At 21.8% G+C, this 25130-nt stretch overlaps 10 protein-coding genes across 10 annotated transcripts; 4 read left to right on the top strand and 6 right to left on the bottom strand. All coding sequences in view use genetic code 6, as the record gives it.

The window, feature by feature from the left end:
- Positions 1–1043: 1043 nt before the first annotated feature.
- TTHERM_00782040 (RNA silencing protein) lies at positions 1044–5761 on the bottom strand (the record flags this gene model as incomplete). The annotated part of the gene is made up of 15 exons (XM_001011460.2): positions 1044–1271; positions 1319–1582; positions 1638–1777; positions 1830–1988; positions 2044–2101; positions 2154–2384; positions 2450–2911; positions 3185–3733; positions 3785–3913; positions 3970–4368; positions 4772–4816; positions 4882–4989; positions 5041–5185; positions 5239–5293; positions 5362–5761. 15 exons carry the CDS (start codon positions 5759–5761, stop codon positions 1044–1046), a joined length of 3372 nt encoding a protein of 1123 aa, XP_001011460.2.
- A 503-nt stretch (positions 5762–6264) lies between these two features.
- On the top strand, positions 6265–7686 carry TTHERM_00782050 (DHHC zinc finger protein; the record flags this gene model as incomplete). Its single annotated transcript, XM_001011461.2, has 4 exons — positions 6265–6397; positions 6547–6763; positions 6894–7006; positions 7389–7686. The coding sequence occupies 4 exons, from the start codon at positions 6265–6267 to the stop codon at positions 7454–7456; spliced, it is 531 nt and encodes a 176-aa protein (XP_001011461.2). The 3' UTR covers positions 7457–7686.
- Positions 7687–8252: 566 nt separating this feature from the next.
- TTHERM_00782060 (dynein light chain tctex-type 1 protein) lies at positions 8253–8624 on the bottom strand (the record flags this gene model as incomplete). The annotated part of the gene is made up of 1 exon (XM_001011462.3): positions 8253–8624. The coding sequence occupies one exon, from the start codon at positions 8622–8624 to the stop codon at positions 8253–8255; it is 372 nt and encodes a 123-aa protein (XP_001011462.1).
- Positions 8625–9162: 538 nt separating this feature from the next.
- Positions 9163–10389, top strand: TTHERM_00782070 (bardet-biedl syndrome 5-like protein, putative; the record flags this gene model as incomplete). Its single annotated transcript, XM_001011463.2, has 3 exons — positions 9163–9370; positions 9486–10225; positions 10276–10389. 3 exons carry the CDS (start codon positions 9163–9165, stop codon positions 10387–10389), a joined length of 1062 nt encoding a protein of 353 aa, XP_001011463.2.
- A 731-nt stretch (positions 10390–11120) lies between these two features.
- TTHERM_00782080 (SET domain protein) lies at positions 11121–13261 on the bottom strand (the record flags this gene model as incomplete). Its single annotated transcript, XM_001011464.3, has 3 exons — positions 11121–11913; positions 11977–12713; positions 12770–13261. The coding sequence occupies 3 exons, from the start codon at positions 13259–13261 to the stop codon at positions 11121–11123; spliced, it is 2022 nt and encodes a 673-aa protein (XP_001011464.1).
- A 658-nt stretch (positions 13262–13919) lies between these two features.
- Positions 13920–14912, top strand: TTHERM_00782090 (zinc finger, C3HC4 type (RING finger) protein; the record flags this gene model as incomplete). Its single annotated transcript, XM_001011465.3, has 3 exons — positions 13920–14235; positions 14389–14573; positions 14646–14912. 3 exons carry the CDS (start codon positions 13920–13922, stop codon positions 14910–14912), a joined length of 768 nt encoding a protein of 255 aa, XP_001011465.2.
- Positions 14913–15461: 549 nt separating this feature from the next.
- Positions 15462–16111, top strand: TTHERM_00782100 (coiled-coil protein, putative; the record flags this gene model as incomplete). The annotated part of the gene is made up of 4 exons (XM_001011466.1): positions 15462–15571; positions 15660–15795; positions 15858–15938; positions 16007–16111. 4 exons carry the CDS (start codon positions 15462–15464, stop codon positions 16109–16111), a joined length of 432 nt encoding a protein of 143 aa, XP_001011466.1.
- A 797-nt stretch (positions 16112–16908) lies between these two features.
- On the bottom strand, positions 16909–18573 carry TTHERM_00782110 (transmembrane protein, putative; the record flags this gene model as incomplete). The annotated part of the gene is made up of 2 exons (XM_001011467.3): positions 16909–18129; positions 18343–18573. The coding sequence occupies 2 exons, from the start codon at positions 18571–18573 to the stop codon at positions 16909–16911; spliced, it is 1452 nt and encodes a 483-aa protein (XP_001011467.1).
- A 1063-nt stretch (positions 18574–19636) lies between these two features.
- Positions 19637–21283, bottom strand: TTHERM_00782120 (hypothetical protein; the record flags this gene model as incomplete). The annotated part of the gene is made up of 2 exons (XM_001011468.2): positions 19637–20938; positions 21092–21283. 2 exons carry the CDS (start codon positions 21281–21283, stop codon positions 19637–19639), a joined length of 1494 nt encoding a protein of 497 aa, XP_001011468.2.
- A 1375-nt stretch (positions 21284–22658) lies between these two features.
- TTHERM_00782140 (hypothetical protein) lies at positions 22659–24948 on the bottom strand. The gene is made up of 2 exons (XM_001011470.2): positions 24273–24948; positions 22659–24198 (listed from the first exon to the last, which is right to left on the bottom strand). Exons 1-2 carry the CDS (start codon positions 24696–24698, stop codon positions 23137–23139), a joined length of 1488 nt encoding a protein of 495 aa, XP_001011470.2. The 5' UTR covers positions 24699–24948; the 3' UTR covers positions 22659–23136.
- Between the last annotated feature and the right edge of the window lie 182 nt (positions 24949–25130).

Genomic DNA, 25130 nt, shown 5'->3' with positions numbered 1-25130 from the left:
ACCCCAACCCCAACCCCAACCCCAACCCCAACCCCAACCCCAACCCCAACCCCAACCCCAACCCCAACCCCAACCCCAACCCCAACCCCAACCCCAACCCCAACCCCAACCCCAACCCCAACCCCAACCCCAACCCCAACCCCAACCCCAACCCCAACCCCAACCCCAACCCCAACCCCAACCCCAACCCCAACCCCAACCCCAACCCCAACCCCAACCCCAACCCCAACCCCAACCCCAACCCCAACCCCATTTTTTTCCTTAATAAAATTTAAAAAAAATAAATAGTGATATGATACAATTTTATTTAGATTAATTAATAATATTTTTATATTATATTTGAAAAAAATTTGAATTGATTTTTTATTTTATTTAGTAGCAAATATTATTTAAAATAATATTTGTTAAAAATATATTAACAACTAACTTTAATTATAATTATTCATTTATCTTTTAGATACTTTTTTTAATTTATAAATTTTAAATGAACCAAATTAAATTCTTAATCTTGAAAAACTAAATTAATAATAAAAAATAAATAAAATCTTATAAAATTAAATGGCAGTCTCTTTAAATGAATTAAAATTTCTAAAAAAAATAATTTATAAAATATTATTCAATTTTTAAAATATGTTTTATTTTAATTCAAAAAGTAATATTTAAATATTATTCATTTATTAATATTTGAAAATATCTTTTAGTGATATATTATTTTATAGTATTTTTTATGATTAAATATAATATTAGTTTAACAATACAAAATTAAATATCTGCCATTTAATATCACTATTTATTTTTTTAGATAATTTTTTAATTTATAAATTTCAATAAACCTCATTAGAAAATTTATCTTTAAATTACTAAATTAATTATTTATTAAAAAAATAAAAGAATTCTTTAAAAATTAAGCGTTTATTTTAAATGAATATAAAATAAAAAAATAGTTTATAAAATATTAGTTTGTTTAATTTTAATTCAAAAAATAATATTTAATTAATATGTATTGATAATTTTGAAAACAAAATCTTTTAGTTTATTTTATTTCAAATGAATTATTTAACACATAGAATCCAGAAGAATCCCAGGAGACCATCGTTGACTTAGATTTTTTGAATTTATTAATTGTAATTTTTAATATCAAATTTGAATTATTCTTAAATTAATTGAGCTATTTCGTTAAAATTTTTATTTTAAGCATAGGCCAAGCAAGCAATTAAGCATAAATAATAAATGCCTGAAGTAAGTTTTAAGCATTACATGGTATCTTGAAACTTTTAAAAATAAATTTTAAAATAAAATTGAAAATAAAAAAATTTACATCTTCATCATCATCAGATTTAATTAGTTTTTTGTTAAAATTTAAATAAAACAGTTTTTTATCATTAATTTCTTGATCAATTGATTCCTGAAAAGCTTCATCAGCAAATTTAACTAAAATATCTTCAAATTCTTATAGAATTTATATATCTGTATTATTTCTACCTTCAAAAAGCAATTCATAGATTTTAAAATTTGAACTCAAGCCATATTTTTAGTTAAACTGGCTAAAAATTCCAGAATATTTTTCGATATTAGCTAAAGCCTTTTATAAGTATAAAATTGATGAAATTTAATATTAAATTATATTATGTGATTACCTATTTAAATGTTTCTTATTTTGCTTCAATAATTTCATGCTCATCAATTTTAATATCTTCTTCAAAAGCTTTTAAAAATAACTAATTCTGAGAGAATTAATTCATAATGTTTGGTCTTACTAAGTCAAATTCTTTAGATTCTAAATTATTATTAAGTTATTTGAAATAATTAATTTAAAAATAAAAAAAAACCTTTGCTATTTGTCTTTGATTCCAAAAATATCTTAGCTGACTTTTTTACATTTATACCCTCTTATTCTTTTACATTTTTTTTGTCTTTTTAAATTAATTACTAATTCAACTTTAACTAATTTATTGTTTCTCCATAAATCAAAGTTATTTTTTGCTTATCTATTTTTTATAAATTAATTTTTAAACAATTTAATAACATTTGTCTAATTTTTACGATTGAATAAATTAAGATTTTATTAGCTCACCGCCACAATGTTTTTAAATTTTTTATACTTTTTATAAAAAGAAATATTATATTTATTATCATTTTTACAAATTAATTACACTATCCAAACTGAATAAATCAGATTTTGCAGTCACTTTTTTGATAATTATCTGTTAATCAGTCTCATTAACTAGAAGAACTGGACCTTCAATAATTTAAAATTTATTATTTTACTATATTTAAACAAAAATTTCATCTTCTTTTAGCTCTTATTATTAATCAATAAATGAATATAATCTAAAACAGTTCTAGGGATAGATTCTTTAGTTATCAAGAGAAAGCATTTTTTTCTAAATATGATTTAAATAAATATTAATTATATTAATTTTTACTACCTTGAAAAAAATTAATTTACTTTATTCGCTAAGATGTCTTTTAATATCATGAAAAAATATTCTTATGATAAATCATACTTATTTGATAAAAGTTAATTGAAATTTTTCCTAAACACTTTCTAAGAGCATTAAGTTAATATATTGTCTAAAGGTAACAGTTAGTTGATAGTTTCGTATATTTAATCTTAATCATTGAAAAACTATTTATGTTCTACTTCAAATTAATTAGATATCTTTTTTGAAATTTCTAAACTAATCCATCCCTTTTCTAATTAGTTGTAATCAATCAAATATAATTTATTTTTCTTGTTGCTTTGATGGTTGCAATGTACGCTAGGCAATATAAAGGAATTTTTTTTATATTATTAAACTATGTCCTCTTTAACTAAGCCCATAGGAAAGAATAAAGAAGTGCAGCCATTTAATTATATCAGAAGGCAATTTATATTTTCAATTTTAACATTTAATTCTTGTTTAATTTACTTTTTATAATAATAAATAAACCTTTAAATTCAACTAAATAAATTTATTTATCATTTAAATAAAAATAAAAATCAATCATTATTAAAAAAACATAAATAATTCAAAAAGAAAGGTTCTTTAAAAATATGATAGCTTAATTTAATTAAAGTAAATAATTAAATCAAAATAACTAATAAAAAATTCAATTATAATTAAGAATAAAACTTTAATGCAAAAATAATGAATGAATAAATAAATAAATAAATAAATAAATAAATAAATAAATAAATTACCTCTAGAATTTTAATATATATAAGATCATTTATTAAACCAAATTAAAAAGGATTTTCCATGCTATAGATTTTATCTTTATCGTCAAAAATAAAAAGAGATTTCCAAAGAGCTTAATTTATCGTCATTTGTTATTCGTATACATTTTTAATTGAAGAGTAATCACCAACATTTTATAGTTTGAGACATAATTCATTATTATAATGTTGCATTATATCTTTCTTTTTTAAATTAGGCATGTTCTGAGGGATTGTTTTTACCTCAATCAATAAGGCGTCATTATTTTATTTTCCAAAATAACAAAAAGTTTTGGAAAGCATATTAAATGACATTAATATTTCTCTATAATATATACTCTATATAAAATCAGATTCATTACCTTCAAAAATAATTCTAACAATATTTTAGGTTTCATTTACTCCAGTTTCTAATTCTTTTATTAAATAAGAATTATACTCAGAGCTTGGAAGGAGAAAATTAAATTTAGAAGGACTAACAACGACTCTGTACACTATTTGGTATTCTGGACCTGGTAAAACTTAATTTTCGTCCTTTAATAAAGTTAAAAAAGTTTAATATAATTTTTAAATAAGAATTATTACAATATTTAAGAAATCAGTTATTTTCTAGTGCTCTTATCTGTTCATCAAATTATTCAAGAAAAAAAACGCCTTTCCTTAACACATTTATTTAAGACATTACTGCAATTTAGGAAACTCAAACAAGCTTATCTATTCAATATAATTAAATATTTAAACATTCATAATTATTTTTAAATCAAATTTACCTTTTTGTTTGAGAGAAGAACTAACAACATGTATTAAATTTAGAATGATAGATCAATAGTAAACTATAAAATATTTTATGTAAAAGGTTAGTCTTTGTTTGTTTATTTAATTTCTTTTTCTTTTAAACTTAATTTAATAGCAAAATTTTCAGCTGAGTAGATTTTCATATAGGTTGAAATATTAGGTAAAGTTAGCAAAATATTATGTATAGGATACCATTGCTTCTTATCTTCTACCAAATTTATTAAGTGATATGTTTAAGTGCTTGCAAAGAATTTGGGTGTAGAGGTAGCTATGAGATACTTATATTATCCCTCTACTTAGATTATAGGTTTATCTAAAACTATTTTTACTTAGCCAACCGATCTAAAGTTTAAGAAAATTGTAAACATATGATACTAATTATTTAAAACAAAAGTAAATATTGATAATTTTATTAAATTAAATAGAAAATAATTTCTATAATTCTCAACACTTTATTTCAGCTTTAAAAAAATTTTAAATTAACCATTCTTAGTTTTTAATTATGTAAATTTTTTATTTTATGTTTTTTCTATATGAGCTAAACCAAGCAGTTATAAAATAATTTAAGATCAAAATATTGATTTTGCATGAAAATTGTAATTTTATCTTTATTACTTAAGATTTTAATCTAAAATCATTATATTAAACTGAGTGATATTATTAAATTTTATTATTTATTTTTATAATTCTAAATAAAAAAACAGAAATGACATAAATTTTTATCTGTTTGTTGTTAATTAGAAAAAGTTAATGTTCCTAAAATAATAATTATTTTACCTCATAGCATTATTCAAGATGTATAAATGTACACTCCTTCTCTCCCTTTTTTAAATTAATTTAAATTATTCACAATAAAATTTATTTAGAAGTCTTTAAAAATAAATTACAAGATTATAAAGACTTTCAAAATAATAATTATGTTAATCCCTTGCATATGATCCTAAACTAATGGCTTAAGCAGTCTCAAAAGATTGAATAAATGTTTAGCTTATTTTCTATAAAAATAAAATTAAGTTAAAATGAAGCTTAGAAAAATATATTTTTACATCTTCGCCATCTTTTTTTTCTAATTCGAAGCCTTAAACTTCGTTCAATTTAACTTTTTCAAATCCTAATACTTCTCCTTAAATTGTTACATCAAAAGTTTGAGATTTTTCAAAAATATCATTCGATGGATTTATAAAAGGGAATCTAATTTTGTTTTAATAATGAAAGTGAGTAAAAAGAAATAATCTATTAATTACCTAGAATATTATTTGGGATTTAATTTAAAATCGAATTCTTCATCTTAGTTTTCCACTATTTTTATTTATACAAGATACAAGTTAATATTCTAGTAAATATGCAATAAATTTATTCTTTATTACATATTATATTATTTTAGTAAATATCTAATGGAGGAGGGAATTTTAGTTTATCATTTATCTCTCTAAATTTAAAAAACTCATAGCTTATTGATCCTTTGATTATTTAAATGCTTTCATCATTAGATTTTTCAAGTTTGTCAGTTTTATTCACTTCCATCTTCACTTCAATGCAAACTAATTTAGATTATTTACTCTCAAGATAGGCATATATTTATGAATACACTTCATCTGCAGAAAATGGTGTTTAAGTTTTAATCTTATAATTTTTTGTGTTAATGACAGAAATTGTTTAGTCTAATTAAGAATTATCCTCTTGTTTATTTAGTTCCTCAATCTATTGAGGTTCTTGCTATTGCTAAATTTCCTATTCATCATCATCATCAGAAAAATTCAAATCCATGTTTTTAATTACTATCAATCTCTTTAATAATTTTTCCTACTTCGTATTTTGTTAATAATTTTTGATGAAATTAATTAATAAAAAAATTGTATCATTTTAAAGTAAAATCTTGAAATATCTTTAATTAAAAGTAAAATAATCAAACAAATCCAAAAAAAAAACTATTTTATTTAAACCTCTACCTTTAATTTAATACAAAATCAATACTAAAAAGTAGATTCGCATGAAATAAAATAAAAAAATTAAAATACTAAAAAAATAAAATAATTTATTTTAAATAAATAGAATTTACAAAAAGATATCTAATTTATATTTTATAATTTTAAAATATCGAGTAAAGCATGATTTATATATAAAAAAATATCACTTATTAATTCAACATTTCTACTTTTTTCAAAGACTGATTTGTGAGATTTTGATTAGTAAAGTAAATTAGTAAAAATTTTTAGTTTGAAGGCATTAAAAAGTAAATATCCCAGGATAGTTAAAATTAGTAATAATTAATGAAAATAGATCAAAAAGATTTTATTTAATTAGAGTAAGAAGACGATAAAAAAGACTTCTATAGAAGATTAGGTAGATTTATAACCTTTGGAAGATGGAGAGGCAAGCCTCTTTTTTATTTAGGACCTGATTGTAAATATTTAGTTAATTTTAAATCCTTAGACAATTATAGTAGTTAAAAAGCTAAATAAATGGAGTTGATTTACAAAATTAACTATGAATATAATTGCCATTTAACAACCTCTTCAAATTAAAGCAATCTCTTTAATTAATTTATAAAGACAGATTTTTTATGCCGATGTATTTTGCTTTGATAGTTGCTTCAGTAGTTTGTTGCTATTTCTGTAATTAACTTTAAGAATCTCAATGGTCTTTTGTTGGAGCTGTTTCTATTAGTATTCTTGAGTTGTTCATATACGCAATCACAGCATTCAAAGACCCAGGCATTGTATAAGACCCTGAATTAGATATTGAAGAACTGTAGCATAATTCATAAAGGTAATTATCCTTACAAATCATTTAAATAAATAAACAAATTTATAAAAATTTACACAAAAAACGAATTTTTATTATAAATAAATGAATCATTTTAAAATCAAAATATTAAATTTTTATTATTTAACTAAAGTATTTGTTATTAATGCAAAGTGCACAAGAAAAAGGGTAGATATCATTGCGAATTTTGCGATGTTTGTATTGATGGACACGACCATCACTGTCCTTGGACAAGTAAATGTATTGGTAAAGGAAATATTATCCCATTTTATATGTTTTTAATTACAACAAGCGCGTTTTTTATCTATCACTTTTTGGTTTCTTTTAACTAAAAGAAATGATTATCAAAAAGTATTTATTTATATTTAGTATAAAATTATTTTCATATTTTGATAAATATTTTAAAATCACTTTGTGTGTTTATGAAAACGTAATTAAATTTTATTCATCAATTAAAAAAATATAAAGATTTGAATTTTCCAAATACTTTTACAATATAAAAAATTTTAAAGCTGTTTCCATTCAAAATAGATAAGTAGTCTATACTATAATATATGATTTTCAGTTATATTTCAGATATTATGCTGCTTTCAAATAAATTATTAATGAGGTACTTTTAATAAAATAGAGATAAATGAATTGAATTGTATAATAAGAAGATATTGCTTTAATAATATTTTTTTTGAAGAAACTTGATTAAAATACTTCACCATTTTACATTAAAAAAGAAATCAAAATCAATACTAAATGAGTATGATTCAAGTAAGATGAAAGTTATTCTTTAAATGCATGCTTTTTAAATAATGGATAAAAAATTATTTATTATGATAATACATTTTTTGAAAATTATTTACGTTTTGATGGCTTTTAAACTTTAAATCAGTTTTTAATAATAATTATATGATTTAATGATCAAATGTTTAAAAATATAATGAGCATTTTTTGATGAAGAAGAAGAATAATAAGATATTTTTTACATATTTTATGTATAAATTTATTAAATAAATGATTTTTTGAAATTATTTGTAAGCTTTGATATCTTATAAATTTAATATCAACCTTAAAAATAATTATGTAAAATTGTCAAATATTAAAAAAAATAATCAAATTAATTATGAGCATTTTTTGAAGATGGAATTAAGTAATAAGACAATTTATTAATATGAGAATGAAAATACAATCTTTTACAAAAAATATTTTAAAATAATTAATGCTATAAAATATATAAAAAGACTGAAAAGAATTAATTGAAAGGCTTAGCTAAAAAATTTGGTGTAAAGTAAATATACAAACAATAAATAAATTATCTGTAAAAAATAATTATAAATGTTTGAGTATCTACAGAATAAGAAAGTTTGTTTTTTATAATTTATAAGATTTATAATTTTTGTTCGTAGAAGCGTTTATTTATTTATATATTTAATCTCCAAAAAATCCTTTATTAATTCATATGCTAAAAATAAATGTTGCTTTATTTGGATGTTGTTTAAAATCAATGATTAGGAACTAATGATGATGCAAATACTGTAACTATTGCACTAACTTAATTTTTTGAATATTCTTTGCTATCCTTAGGCCATTTAATTATTGCGATACCATCTACAACACCATCCCAAAAGCAACTCTACGCAGCGCACGCTCCCGTACCCGTACTTTGCATTATCATACAATTTACCATATATTTATAGGGTTTTTACTGCTTTATTAAGTATTCTAATGTTTATTCGCATATTTCGTTAATCCATTGAGGAACCATATCTTCTTTATAATCTTTTCCTTACAAAACTTTTTCTATATAGGTAACTACTTGCTTTTCTGTTTCGTCCTGCTAAAATGTTTGTTCATCAATATTATCCTCAGCCATTTTATTTATATCGTAATTTTAAATTTTATTAAATGTGAAACTCTACTTTTTTTTGTATTATCTATCTATTTATTATAAGTGTTTATTTGATATATTTTTTTACAAATTTTTAAAATTAAAATATCCAAAATAAAGAAAAAATATTGATTATTGTTTAAAAATTATATGACTTGTTAAATTGCAGTCTATTTTATATCTTCAAAGTCATGGAAAGTTACAACTTTAACTTATAACACAACCTTAAATGCATTTAAAAATTTTTAATAAAATATTTTAAATCAATATCGTGAATTATTAAATGATAACCAAGTATTAAATTTTCTTCTTCATAACTATCAAAAGTACTTAAATTATTAAAAATTTTGTTTTGCTTGTAAACAGTAAGCAATCTTATAAATCAATTTAATCTTTTAATATTTTGAAAAGGCTCTTCAAAAATTTATTATCAATTTAGAATCTTTTATTCATAAAAAATTATTGTTTGTTTTAATTGTTAATTTATTTATTACATTTTTACCAAAAAATCAAGAAAGAAAAAATGGAATACGAGTATTTTTATGACAGGGAGATAAAGTTTGATTTATAAACTAAGAAACTTTCACCTTGCTCAGGTGAATTCGAAATGAGCAGTTAAAATTATATAGAAGATTTTAAAGGAAATGCTGATTGCGATGGAGTCTTAGTTTTAACAAATTTAAGATTAATATGGTATTAAAATGATGATAAAAGAATCAACCTATCAATAGGTAAACAAGCATATAATATTTATTAGCTTATTTGTTTAGTTGAAATTCATTTTAATACTTAAAAATATGAACATTTTATTACAATATCTAATTTTATTGCAATAACTGAAAATAGGTCTTGATACAATTAATAGTTCTGACATCAAAACTGAAAGAAATTTAAAAATAGGATTAGAGCTGACTCTCTCAATTAAAGCTAAATTGAATAAAAATAAATTTGAGTTTATATTTAAAACGAAGAATGGAGAACCGACGAATATATTTAATCTATTTTAGCAGGTGTGCAGAGGTTATTAAGCAACAAAAATATATAGAGATCTAAAAAGAGGTGCTATAATCTAAGATAAAACTCTTTAAATTCTACCTAACGAAAAGGTTATAAGCAAATATCCTAATGTTAGAAGTGTAGGCAATGAAATTGGAATTATAGGAAATCTATTCTTAACTAACATACGTATAGCTTGGTTTGCAACCAATAACGAAAGCTAAAACATAAGCATTCCTTGGATATAGATTTCATCAATAACCAAATAAAATATAAAGGCAGGAACTTCTCTTTTGATAGAAATAAATAAGTTTACTGGAGGCTACATTTTAGGTTATCAAACAGATTAAATAGATCACTGTCTTAAAGAATGCAATTAATTGAAAGAGTACTATTGCTAAAACCCAGATTTTGGTATTCCTAAAATTGGAGATGAGTATGACTCATCTTACAAGTCTAAATTAGTAAAAAGAGAAGAAGACAACATTGAGATCATAGGTACAATCATTAATGAAAGAAAAAATATTTCAAGAAATTATATGACTAGCTAAATAACTACATCTGCCAATATACCAGATTAATCCCAAGATGTAAATTTAACTTTTTTAAGTTTAAAAGCTTTAAAATTAATTTTTAAAAGTAATCACAATAAGGAGACATTATATTTAGTTCAGAATTAGGTTTAGCCATCGAAAAACCACCCTAAGGTTGCAAAGTTGAAGATTTATGGAGAATAATTAAATCGAATTCTTGATATCTTAAATAAAAATTAGTAATTTATGTTTTTTTTCTTTGCCTTCAGTTATCTATGATGAATATAAAAATAAATAAATAATTTTAGTTTTATCATTCCAAGATTAAAATATCTAAAGAAATCAAAATAAAAATCTATAAAATATTTCAATTTTAAATTTTCATAAAAAAAAAATAATCAAATAACAATTAAGCTATTTTTTATTGTATTGATTGAAAACAAGCAAGTTTTTGATAATACTCTTAATTTATTTTTGAATTACTTAAAAATTTTGGAAATTAAGATATTTTAATTTAAAATAATAAATTTCTCTTTTTAAATTTATTTTAGATTACTTTTATTAAATAGTAAAACAAATTTTTATTATTAGTTAAATCATGTAAAATTTAACAAACTTATATATAAAAAAATACTTAAAGTATTTATTTATTAAATTAAAATAAAAAATGTTTAATTTAAAAGTAAATATTTAATATTTTAAATTATTTTATCTCTTTAAATTTAATTTATTTTAGCTTCTTCTTTTAAATAAAAATAATAAAAAGATTTTTGCTTAGGTAAAATTTAATTTATATTAAAAACATAAGATTTTAATGTTTTTTAATTAAATTAATTTTACAAATTATTTTAAATAATAAAATAAATATTTAATTTAAATAAGTTGGTATATTATTAAAACTTGCCTATCTAACTAGATTTTATGAATACTTAATAACAAACAGATAATTATTTCAACGCTTTTGCTTGAATACACCAAAATATAACTAATGTATATATTGTCTTATTCTTTCTCTATTTAGCTAGTAATCGTCTTCTGTTGGCTCAATATCATCATATTTCTTTGAAACTGCAGATGTGAGTAAATTATTAACAGTTACTTCGTTGAGAATTCTTTGGATTAATTTTACCATGTTAATTTAGGTTTAAATAATAGTTTTATGCTCCTTCTTTAAAATTGTTGTAAATCTTTTTTTGTAGTTTAACTAAGGATTTTATAATTCTTTTTCATCTTCTTCTATTGGTCTATCGAAGACCTTCTTTTTTAGTGCCCAGAGCAGTTTGTAGGCAAGCTCAAACACTTTCTTTTCAAATTCAATTTAAGTAGGAACTGTTATCAAGATAGGCTTTTAAGTATTCTGTTTAAGTGTAGTAAGGAGATAAACTCTCAAATATGTAATAAAATCTAGACACAATTTACTCTTTTTAAGTCTAAACTCTTTAGTCAATTCTTCTATGCTTCTTTTTTATCCACACCACATAATCCCGTTGTCATACTCATCATCATCTACATAATCTGTATAAACTAGTTCATCTAAATTTGCCTAATCTATCTTATCACTTTTTACATAACTCCAAAATCGAAATGGGAAACTATCATAATAATTATTTTCATGACAGAATCCATACCAAACCATCAAAAATCTATTATTTCTACGTCCATAACAGTGATAAATTTATTTTCCCTTTGGCTACCATCTAGGAGTTGAAACAGTAAAATAAGTGTCATCGTCTTTTAAATCATACCTTTTAAGAAATTATTTTTTTAATTCATATTGAGATGTTCATTTTTAATTTTTATTTATTTACCAATCCCAATTTTCTTCACCTAGGTGATGCTTGTATTTTTATTTTCTGTGTTATTTAGATGTAAATTCTTTGTATTCTTCGAATTTTTCATATTGGATATCTTCTTCTTTATTTTCCTACAAATTATACTGAACAGAGATACTTTCTCTAGCCTTTAGAAGATTATATTCTTGATTGTTTTCAAAATTTTCCTCTTAATCACTCTCTTCAGTGTCGTTATCTTCAGTCTCTGAAGTTGTAAAATAGGGTAATTCCCATAAATTTTTATACTTTGCTTTTAACTTTTCAGCATTTATCAATCTAATGTCATTTTCTACTTCTTATCTTTATAAATCTTCTAAGAATTATTTATCTTTTCTACCTTAAGTATTAACAGAGATGTAGGCTTTTTTAATATCTGGTGGATTTTAAATTTGCTTTAAAGCTTCTTGTTCATAGTTAAATTGCTTAAATATGCTATAGTCCACTTCTTTGCTCTTTACTATGTAGTTTTTGTGTAACTTCTTCTTACCCAATTCAAAGGCTTTATTGAAAATTAAATTGCAATTTCCATCTTTTGAATGATTAAATGCATCTGCAAGAGGCACCAAGAGCGTATGTGGGAAATTCCATCCATAACAACGAGTTGTAACAAATTGATAACTCCAGTAAAATAACTTTTTGTTGCAACAATCAGTACTAATAATATTTGGGTAGTTAACTATGACTTTCAAGAATTCCTTCCAAGTTTATTCCATCTTTTTATTAATATCTTAATTTAAATAACATTTTACTTTTATAAATCAAAATTTACAGATTATCTATATTCTTTAAATATTTTAAACATATATGGATCTCCGATATTTTCAACTTCTTTATCAGTCCAGTCCAATAATGTAAATTGAGTAGGAGATATATTCAAATAAGGAGCCCAAAATGATTTGTCTGCTTTAACTTTCTCTGTCATTAAATAAAGAGTAAGCTTGTTAAAATCGGCATCATAATTCTAATCTATGTTAAATAAATGTGGATTCTATTATAACACAGGCTTTAATGGACTAGAATCTACTATTCCAGTACTCAAAAGCAATTTATTTGGAATCGCGACTATCACTTTATTTGGTGGAATTCTCTCTTTCGCTGCTACTCCTACATAGCCACCGTTGCCAAATGCTACTGGGAATTCAATATTCTCAAATAACGCTCCGTTCTTCTTGAGCCATTCTAAATAAACTTAATACTTTTTGTCTTTTTGAATTTCCTTTGTTAACTCTACGTTAACTTCGTCATCTCTATAAAAACTCATTCCTTAAATTGTTTAAATTTCTGATAAATTTAATTATTTTTGAAATTAATTAATTCCGCAAATTTGAAAAAATAAATTTCATAAAAAAATATCTTATTAAATTAAATTTGAGTTTTCTCAAGATAATTTGTACAAATGATTGAATGCTTTGTAGAATTGAAAAAGTTATTTATTTTATTAAATTTAAAAAAAAGACATTCAAAAAAATTAATGATAAAATTATAAACTTATTGCATTTGATAAGAATTATAAAAGACAGATATTATATTTGGCTTTGTTTAGCTATTTAATAAATTTTGATAAAAACTAAGAGAAATGACACCAAATAAAAAAAGTAATCTGCGTCTCTGCTTTTGGTTACTTGTTCCTTTAGTTGAATACTAATTAAGAGAAACAAATAGAGAAAATATTCTAGAACCTCCTTCAATTATAATTCCTTGTTGTGATGACGATTGTAAATTAGTTTTCTATTTCATAAGCATAAGATAAATGCTTTGGTTTTAAATTATTTTTTAGATAAAAATTTAATTAAATAATAAATCAAAAAAAGTTAATTTGTAAGTTTATCAATCAATCATAAATAGTTTGATAGCCTAAATTCATTTATATAATTATAAGATTAAAAGCCGTTTAAGAATATATTTAGTTAGTAAGTGACATGAACTAATCTTCTCCTTAAGAAAACCCTAAGATGGTAGAGAATGATTTTAGTTTAGGAGTAGTTTTTACTGCTGTATTTACTGCTATTTTAGGATTAGTTTTAACTGGTGCAAAAGCAATATTCACAAAGACAAAAAATATTGTAGTAGGCTATGTCAAAGAAAAAATAAATAATTTCTTTCACTGGGATGATACATCTGCTCATTAAATAAATAAGAATCCTAACAAAAACAGATTCGATATTAGAGTTTGCTCTATTTGTTTGAATAATATTAAAAATCCTGTCATGTCTGCTTGCAATCATCCTTTTTGTGGTAATTAATTAATTCATAATTTTTTAACAATTTACTAAAAAAAATGAATAATTATTCAAAAAAGTTTAGTAAATGTAGATAGTTTCATCAAAATTTATATCATATTCATTTATTTAAATTTGCAAATGTTTAAATATTCATTTAAAAATAAAGCTGAGTGTATATTCAATATGTGGGAAACTAAGTAGAAAAAGAAATTAAATTGCCCTTACTGCAGAAGAGATATGAATTTATTATATAGAGATTTTGAAGAAAATGAAATGAGAACTGAAGAAGAAAAAAAAATCTTAAAAGAACTTAAAGATTATAACGCATTATACTCAGGACATAAAAGATCAGTAATTAGCATTTAAAATAATTTTTCAAATTAATTTTGTTTATTAATTTACTAAAATTATTTTATAAACTAGTTCATTGAAATGATTAGAGATGCACCTTTTCTTTTAAAAATGTTAATGCTTAAGATAAGATAATGGAAAAATATGTGGTATGTTGTCACCACTATGATAACAAGCGGTAGATTGATAGCTTCCTTGCTATATATTATTTCACCGATTGATTTACTTCCAGAATCATTCTTAGGACCAATCGGCTTAGTTGATGACTTTGCAGTTATTGGAATTGCATTAGTTATAATTGCTAACATTTCTTACTAGCTCTTAAGAAGAGATGAATGAAATAAAATCTTTTATCCAAAAATTTTGAAAAAATATTTAATTAAATTCTAAAATTTCAAACAAACAAACAATCAAACAAACAAATAAACAAAATTAATTCATTTATTATAATAATATTAAATAAAATTTTAATTATTATTAATGTATTTATCATATCTATATTAATATTTCATAATAACCTTCCATATTAATTTATTTATTTTTAATCGATTTTATTCAAATTAATATAAAATTATTTCAAATTAAACAAATAAAATAATTTTATCAAGAAAAAAAATTGATTTTTTAATGAATTTGGCATTTTTTGTTTATGAAAGTAGAAATAGATAAAATAGAACAAACCCACTTTATTTAAGGTTCGTAATGCAAATTTTGTATATTAAATGACTGCCAATCAGAGCAATTATATTTATAAATAGCTAAATATAATAATATTAACTCTTAATTATAGATTTAGTCAATCAAAAAATATATTGTCAAAAACTAAACAAATATCAAATTTATTAAATCTAATTTTCTAAATAGTTAAACATATAATATATATTTACAATGGGTAGAGCTAAAGAAATTAACACTGAATACAAAGAAATTCCTAAGGAAGACTTAATTAAAGTAGGCAAGCCTAAATCTGGTAAGCCTTGGAAGAAAAATACTCAAAGGTATTTTATTTGAAAACGCATTTCTATCAATATTAGCTTTAGAAAGATATATATTCATATTTTAATGATAAATTACTTTATTATAAAGAGTTTCTAACAAGGTTCTTGCACTCAGACAAAACGTTGGTATGATTCTTACTTTTGATTAAAAAGTTCAAAGAGCTAAGGAAAGAAAGGAATTAAAAGAAAAGATGGATTAACTCAAATAAGAATATGATGAAAAAGTATTTCTATTTTATAAATATTTTGTTTTAAATTTACAAAAATATTTTTCATAATAATTAAGATGGAAAAAGAAAGATAAAGATTAAAAGAAAAAGCCAAAAGAGACGAATTAAATTAATACAAGAGCTCTACCTTCTAAGTCGTAATAATTAAATAAATTATAATTATTTTATCTTCAGAGTTTAATCTTTTTTAAAAATAATTGTAAAGATTAAAGATACCAAAAGAATTAAAAACTGGAATAAAAAAGCTAGATCAACTCTTGCTAAGCTTCCTTCAGAACTTTACGAAAAAATTATTGCCAAAAATTACTGAAAACCCTTCTAATTAGGTTATCTAAATTAATTAAAATGTATATAATAATATAAAAATGTAATATAAGTAATCATTTAATGATTAATTGTTGCTAGCATAATTTATACCGTTTTGCATTAATAAATAAGCTTAATTAATATATTAACTACTCAAATTGTTAAATATTTTCAATCAAAATTTTATCTTTAAGATAATATAAATGAATAAATATTTACTTTTTTATTATACAATTAATGGATTAAATATATTATTTTTAATTCCTTTTTTATATAAATACATCAACATAATTTACAAAATTCCTTTTCTTAATAATAATGCTGCTTTTATTTAGAATATTTAATTGTTTCTGATATATTTTTAAATCAGAGACTGGTCTAATTTAGTTTATTAAGACTGATAATTAAAATTAAAAATGTTAACTAAATATTTCAGTTTATAAATCTGTTTTTTATTTTCTCATAATAAATAAATATAAGTTAAAACAAACCACACTTACTTAAATCAACTTATTTGTTTTTAAATATATAATATAGTTTATAGAATACACTTGGTATAAAAATCCTTAATATATGTAAATATATTGTATATTTTGAAATTTTCACTTTAAAAATGATTAAAAAAACAAAATTTTCAGATTTTTAACAAATTATGATGAATAATTAAAATAAACAATATTATTTATTCTAAATCAATTATCAATTTTTTTAAAGTTTATAAAATATTCTTTAAAGTATGAAAAGTTCTAAATATCATAAAACAAATAGTAACTTTATTAAATACAGATAATGCTTAGAAACTCAGCTATAAACTCTTTTGGAGTGTTTGATAAATAAATAAAGTAATAAGGATCCTCCTGCAATACCTAGTATAGCTCCTCCTACTTTCATATAATTTGATTTCTCAGGGGTGCTAATTGACTACTTTACTTTTTCTTCTATTTGTGTTGTATTTTTGTAAGTGAGATCTTCAAATTCTTTGATTGCAATATCATAAAATTCTTAATATTTATCTGTATAATCTAAATGATCAATTTCTGTATTTTAATTAAAAAAGTTTTCGTTTAAGCCAAAAGGTTTTGTTCCTATAAAAGCTTAATCTCCTATAAGTTTTGCCTTTTCAAGGAATATTTTAATGACATTATCTTTAGTAGAATAGAAATTATAACACATTTAAAAACGTTAGTAGGATTCTTCAATTTCAGTGATTGTAGCAGCTCCTCCCATTAGTATTATATATCTAGCTGGCTTTACCAAATTTTTCAATGCATAAGCAGTAACTACAGTACCTAAGCTATGTCCCATAAAATCTATATTTAACATTCCCATCAAGTCCAAGCTGTTTACATATTCAGCTAATACAGCACCACCATCTTTAGATTATTAGTAAGAGGCTTAAAAGTCGTCAATGATTGAATCAAGTGCTGTTTCAAATAAGTTAATTACTTTTCTAAGAAAATAATTAGTAATTCTTGCTAAATTGATACATAGGACTAATACTTTTATCATCCAGTAAACAATCTTCTTAATTAGTTTACTACAATTCCACTCTTTAAGCCAATTATTAAACAAATTTTCTAAATACTCTTTATAATTTTTAGCTTAGTAATTATCCATAACATTTGTTAAAAACGTTTTTAAGATTCTTAAAATGCTGCTATCTGACCACTTGAAAAAAACAAATAAGTTTGTTTAAGATTCTATGTTCTTAGAATTTGCTAATTTTTCAAAATTCTCAGAAGATTTAGTTTGCTAAGTTGTATAACCTGATATCAAAAAAGTTACTATTTTCAAATCCTATTTATTTTTATATTTGATTCTACCATCATCATCCATTTTTATTTAATCCAATTCAATTACACTATCATCCAATCCATAAAAATGATAATTTTCTTTTAAGTTTATTTTTTCCTTTTTCAATTCTTCGAATTTTTACAAGATTACATTTGTCATATCTCCAACAACTTCTTCTTCTTTTGAGTTTATTGTTTGTTCATAATTACCACCAAGCATAGCTTATGTCTTATTTATTTAATAAATAAGGTTAAATTTTATTTTAAAATCTAGATTTTTTTTTATGTTTTTGAAAATTTTTCTTATTTTATTCACCTCTTATTATTAAAATATATCATTACTTTATTTTAGCATCTAAAAATTTCCATATTCAAAAATATTTTAAAACAGAAACTTATGGGAAGAAAAAAATATATAAAAATTTAAAATAATTATTATTACGGTATCTGCTTAATTTATTTGTATAGCTGAAATACTTTTAAGGTTAGGATTATCAGTTTCATGTTAAACTTATCCATTTTCTAATTTATTTTAAGCTTACTTTAAGCAAAACGATTTAGCCTATGTATTAAATGCTTCTTTTTCCTCCTTTAAAAAAGGAAATTATTCATAAATTTCTTAACTTAGAAAGTCTTCTTCTTCTTCTAGTAATTTAATCAGAGAATCTACCATTTTCTTTTCTATTTTTTTAATTATTTTTACTTTAGTTAAGTTTTTTTTAATAAATGATATATATTTAATTGATTTTAATTCAAATATTTAAAGTTGGTTTTTTTATATATTGAATTATGTTTATCTAACTAATATGAAATTTAGATGGAGAACCTATTTATTAATAATCAAAAACTGAATAAGAATTACTAACTTGGATATTTATTTTTTCAGATATTAAAGAATTCTTCACTAGGTTCGTATTTAATAATAAATAGCTGAATGATTGTGAAAACGTATATCAAAAATAATAATTATAATTAATAGTCTGATTCTTAGATTACGTATCTTTTATTTGACTTTTTTTATTTCTGGCTAATTTTATTAGAATGATTAACTATTTAGTTTTTGTTTTTATTAATAAGTTAATATCAAATAAATTTTATTTCAATTTTGAATTGCGGTTATCAAAAACTAACATTTAATTTTATTTCTTTCCAATTCTAACTTTAAAAGCAGAGTAAAGCTTCTATAAACCGTTTTATTACCCATAAGAATTAGAATTATAATATTTTATTTTTCATTGTTTTTATATTTATACTATTATTTTTCCATTTTATTATGGAATTTTTAAAAACTAAAGTTATTAAGAGCTGTTGGGTCTTTAATCTAAAGTAAAATTTTGGCATACATAAATCAAATAGCCACACATATATTTATTGCTATTAAGAGCTGTTGAGTTTTCAGTTTAAATAAAATTTTGGCATACATAAATAAAATAGCCACAAATACATTCATTGCTGTAGTTTATAAAAGTAAAGGAAATCAAATTCTTAGAAAAGAAAACTATATAAACAAATTTAGCTTTTCATGGTATTGAAATATCATGAACTGGACTGTCATAAATTTCAAAATCAGGATTTAAATCAATCAATTTATAATTGAAAAATAATAAATAAATTAAAAAAATTTAGCATAGCTAGAAGTCTTAAAAAAACACTGATTTAATTAAATTTTACAATATATTGTAAATAAAGTACACAATAACAATTATTTTTTTTTATTTTTTCGAAATTTTAACTGTTCAATAAGGGTAATTTGGAACTCGAATATTTAAAAAATTACACAGTTTGATGTAGTTCTCATTTATTGCATTATATGTCATTTTAAATATTTTTATAAAAATTGTTACTAATAACGTTATTATTATCGGTTTATTCCAACCAAATCCACATTTCATTATCAGAGATACTGCAAATGCTAAAATATAAGTCTTCTACTCATCATAAAATTATTTGATTTTGGAGTAATAGTTATTAGATTATCTCTTTTTATTTTATCCTTCATTTGAAGAGCCATTTTTAAATGTTGTCATAGCCTTATCATAAAGCTCTTTATATTTATTTATATAACCTGAACAACCAATTTCTGTGTCGTAATTAGAAAAAAAGTCTTTGTTTTCTTCACATATAGAATTTACTCCTATTAAAAGTTAATCTCCTAAAAGATTTGTATTTTAAATGAATGTTTCAACGAAAATATCATTAGTAGAATAGAAATTACAACACTTTTTAAAACGTTTCAATTTATATGATTATTCTATATCTGTTATTTTTGCAACTCCTCCCATTAGAATTATATATCTAGCTGGATTTACCAATCTTTTCAATGCCTAAGCTATAACTACAGTACCATAGTCATATCCCAAGAAATCTATTTATAAATTTCCTATCAAGTTCCAGTTGTTTAAATATTCTGCTAATGCAATACCAAAATCAATGGAACGTTAGTAGGTATCTTAAAAATATTTAATGATTGAATCAAGTGCTTTTTCAAATAAGTCAATTATATTTCTAAGAATAGAAATAGCAAGCTTTGGTAATTTGATGCATATTTTTAATTATTATATTAACTAGTAAACAATCCTCTTAAGTTTATTAAGACAGAACTTTCCAAGGTAATAGTTCAAGAAGTTTTCTAAATACTCTTAATAATTTTTTTTATTTTCGTATTCAAGCACAAATGTTTTTAAAAGCTTTGATGCGATTTATAAAATGCTGATATCTTCTTACCATTTGAAAAAAACAAATAAGTTTTTTTAAGATTCTATGTCCATACAATTTTCTAATAATCCAAAATTTTCTGAAGCATTATTTTTCTCAATTCCATTACCAGGTATCAAAAAAGTTATTATTTTAAAATCCTCCAATTATGGTTAATCTAATTCAATTACATTGTCCTTCAATCCATAAAAATGAGAATTATCTTTTAAGTTTATTTTTTACTTTAACGAGTTTTCCCATTATTCACAGATGAATTTTGTAATAGTTTCTAAAGCAAATGAATCTGTATTTTGTTCGGATTTACCACCAATCCTTAGTTATGTCTTATTATTTTAATTAATAAAGTATAAACATTTTTATTTTAAATTTTTTATAATATCAAATTTTTTAAATTGTTAATTTTTGATTAAAAATTGAAATAATATGGTGTAATAATGGGAAGAAAAAATTAAAAATAATTTAAAATGAATGGTTACTGTATCTATTTAATTTGTTTGTTAAGCTAAAGTGTCTTCTAGGTCAGGTTAAAAAGTTTGGTTTTTCAAGCAAATAGATTTAGCAATTTAATTAAAGTGTTATCTTTCCTACTTTAAAAAAGGATAATTTGTGTAAATGTCTTAATTTAAAAAGTCTTCTTCTTCTATTAATTTAATTAGTTAATCTTTCATTTGTTTTTCTTTTTTTTTCAATTTTTTTACTTTTGTTTATTTTTTTTTGAATAAATAATATACATTTAATTGACTTTAATTCAAATATTTAAAGCTAGTTTTTATATATTTTGAATTAAGTTTATCTAAATTGATATTTAGAAGGGGAACCTATTTATCAATACTCAAAAACTAAATAAGAATAACTAACTTAGATATTTATTTTTACAAATATTAAAGGATTCTTAGTTTGGTTTGTATTTTAATAATCAATAGCCAATTGACTGTGAGAATGTATATCAAAAATAACAATTTAATTTATAGCCTAATTCTTATTTTGTATATCTTTTTATTTGACTTTTTTAATTTCTGGTTAATTTTATTAAGAAGATTAACTTTTTTATTTTTGAAAATCAATTAACAACAATAAATTTGATTTCAATTGTGAACTGTAGTTATTAGAACTAATGTTTAAGCTTACTTTCTTCATTCTTAAATTATCTATAGATTATAGCTTCTATAAGCCATTTTTTACCCATATGATTTAGAATTAGGATTTTTTTATTTTTCATTATTTTTAAATTTTTTTATTCTTTTTCTATTTTATTATGTAATTTTTAAAAAATAAAGTTATAAAGAACGTTGGGTATTTGGTCTAAAAAAATTTTGGTATACATAGATTTAATATCATTCTTCGTTCTAACTTATAAAAGTAAAGCAAATTAAATTTTCTTCAAAAAATAAAGCTATACAAAAGATATTACATGAAGATTTAATAAAAAATTAGCAAGGGTATCCTATAATTTAAAATGACTATAATATAATTTTCCCTTTTTGGTGCAGAAAAGCTTATCTTTATGAATACAAACCTATTTAAATTAAAAGAATATAAAGTTTCCTATCAATTTTTTCTAAATTGTTTATCATACACATTTATTAAAATGAATAAATTTTAAATTAAAAATTTATATTATTCAATATTTCAGAGATCACTCAAATTTTTTGTAATATAAAAATAGATTTTAAGCTTCGACTGGTTTAAATTAGATTAAATCAATTATTTAAATCATTCTAATTTTAGTTAATTTATGAATTTAAGATTATATTTTTTATAATTATTAAAAAAAGAAACTATTTATTTGCTTATTCTTCTAAAAATTTAAAAACATTTCCTTAGGGATATTAAATTTATATTTAATCAATTTAACAAGTAATATTAATCAAGGGTTTTCAGACCTTGGAAGGCCAAGTAAAATATATACTTTAGCAATATATTAAAATTGAAAAAAATAAAAAATCTTCTAATATTAAATAATCAATACATTATTTTTTAATATACTATCGGTACATTTAATTTTGTATTTTTTTTTCAAGAAATTTTATTATAAATTCATTTCAATTTATTAAAAATTTGTTAAAAATTGTTTTTAAAAAAGTATGAAAAGTAGCCCTCCAAGGAAAATACTTGGAAGGCGAAAAAATAGTGTGGCAGAGAGGTTTTTTCTGCCTACTGATCTAAAAAAGCCCCGATTGTAAATTCTCTATCAATTAAATATTTTTATATTTTTATTGATTATTCATTGAGCGTTAAATAGCTGGGCTTGTAAAAAATGTGCGATATTTAAGTATATATATTCTTAAAAGTGTTAAAAAATTCTATATACCATTAAAAAAATTATAAATTTATTTAGTTGACAGATATAATACATAGAAACTCTCAAAAAAATAAAAATTGATTGCTATATAAACTAAATATCCTCATACAGAAATATACAAGATTCGTGGTAATACATTATTTTATATCTGAGTATTGTAAATTGAATTGCCTGTTTTTTTTATTTCTATTTTTTTTTGAGAGGGATCTTTAGATGTTCTCAAAGTATCATAATTTACTTATTATTTGGGTTATTAAATGCTTCCATTGCAAAATCATAAAGCTCTTACATTTTATTATCATGATCATCAATATTTTTATTTTTAATCAATTTATTGTTTAAGCTAATTTCTTTTGTTCCTACAAAAGGTTTATCTCCAAGAAGTTTTGCCTTTTCAAAGAATTAATAAATTGAAAAATCTTTGGTAGTATAGAAATTATAACACATTTAAAAGTTTTTTTAGGATTCTTCTATTTCTGTAATTGTTGCAAATCCTTTTATTAGAATTATATATCTAGCTGGGTTTACCAAATTTTTCAATGCATAAGCTGTAACTACAGTACCAAATTCATATCCAATAAAATCTATTTTTAAATTTTTTATCAAGTCCCAGTTGTTTAAATATTCTGCTAATGCAGCGCCAGCATTTTGAGATTATTAGTAAGAGTCTTTGAAGTAATCAATGATTGAATTAACTACTGTTTCAAATAAGCTAATTACATCATTAAGATAATCAAATTCTTTAATTTTGAGGCTGATGAATACTTTTATTGCTTTTATAACCAAGTAAGCAATTATCTTAAATATGTTATCCCAATCCTTCTCATTAAGAAAAGAAGTCAACAAATTTTCTAAATACACTTCATAATTTTAACTTTCTTAATTCTTCTTAATGTTATTGAAAAAATTTTATGTGATTCTTAAAATGCTACTATCTGACCATTTGAAAAAAACAAATAAGTTTGTTTTAGATTCTTTGTACTTATAATTTACAAAATTTTCAAAATACATTGAGGCTTTATCCTCATTAATATTATAACCAGGTATCAAAAAGGTTATTATATTCAAATCCTATTTATTCTTATATTTAATTTTACCATCATCATGTATTTTTAGTTAATCTAATTCAATTACACTGTCATCAAATCCATAAAAATGAGAATTTTCTTTTAAATTTATTTTTTCCTCTTTAAATGCTAATATTTATTCTTTGGCATAATTTGCAATATTTTTAAACATTTCTAATTCTTTTTAACTTGGTTCGTAACTACCAGTAATCATCTAATTTAGTAAAAATATGTTTATTTTTAATCTAGATTAATTTTTATGTAAAAAAATTTAAAATAAATTGTTACATCTGGATTTTTTGTTTGTTAAGCTGTAGTGCCATTTAGGGTATGATTTTCAGTTTCGTATTTTTAGCAAATCGATAAAGCATATGAATCAAATTTTTCTTTTTCCTACTTTAAATAAGGACAGTGTTCGTAAATGTCTTCATTTTTAAAGTCTTCCTGTATTTATTTTATTAGAGAAGCTTCCATTTTCTTTTCTTTTTTTCTTTTATTTTTAGTTTAGTTTAATTTTTTTGATAAATAATATATATTTAATTGATTTTAATTCATCTATTTAAAACTAATTTTTAAATATTTTGAATTAAGTTTATCTAAACTGATATTTAGATAGAGTACATTTTTATCAATCCTCAAAAAACTAAATATTAAAGAGCTCTTAGTTTTGTTCGCATTTTAATAATCAATAGCTAATTGACTGTGAGAATGCATATCAAAAATGTAATTTTAATTTATAGCCTGATTCTGAAAATGTGTATCTTTTTATTTGGTTTTTTAATTCTGATTAATTTTATTAAGAAGATTAACTTTTTTATTTTTGAGAATAAATTAATAACAGTATATTTTATTTAAATTTTGAACTGTGGTTATCAAAAACTAATATTTAAACTTATTTCTTTCGTTCTTACATTATCTGTAGGTTATAGCTTTTATAAACCACTATTCTACCCATAAGAATTAGAATTGTAATTGTTTGTTTTTAATTACTTTTATATTAATACTATTATTTTTCAATTTTATTATGAAATTTTTAAAAAATAAAGTTCTTAAGAAATGTTGGGTCTATAATCTAAATAAAATTTTGGTATCATAAATTTAATATCATTTGCAGCTGTAACTAAAAAAAGTAAAGCAAATTAAATT

This window comes from Tetrahymena thermophila (genome assembly GCF_000189635.1).
Source record: "Tetrahymena thermophila SB210 genomic scaffold scf_8254719, whole genome shotgun sequence".
NCBI lineage: Eukaryota > Ciliophora > Oligohymenophorea > Hymenostomatida > Tetrahymenidae > Tetrahymena > Tetrahymena thermophila.
This window is presented reverse-complemented; position numbering and strand designations above follow the sequence as displayed.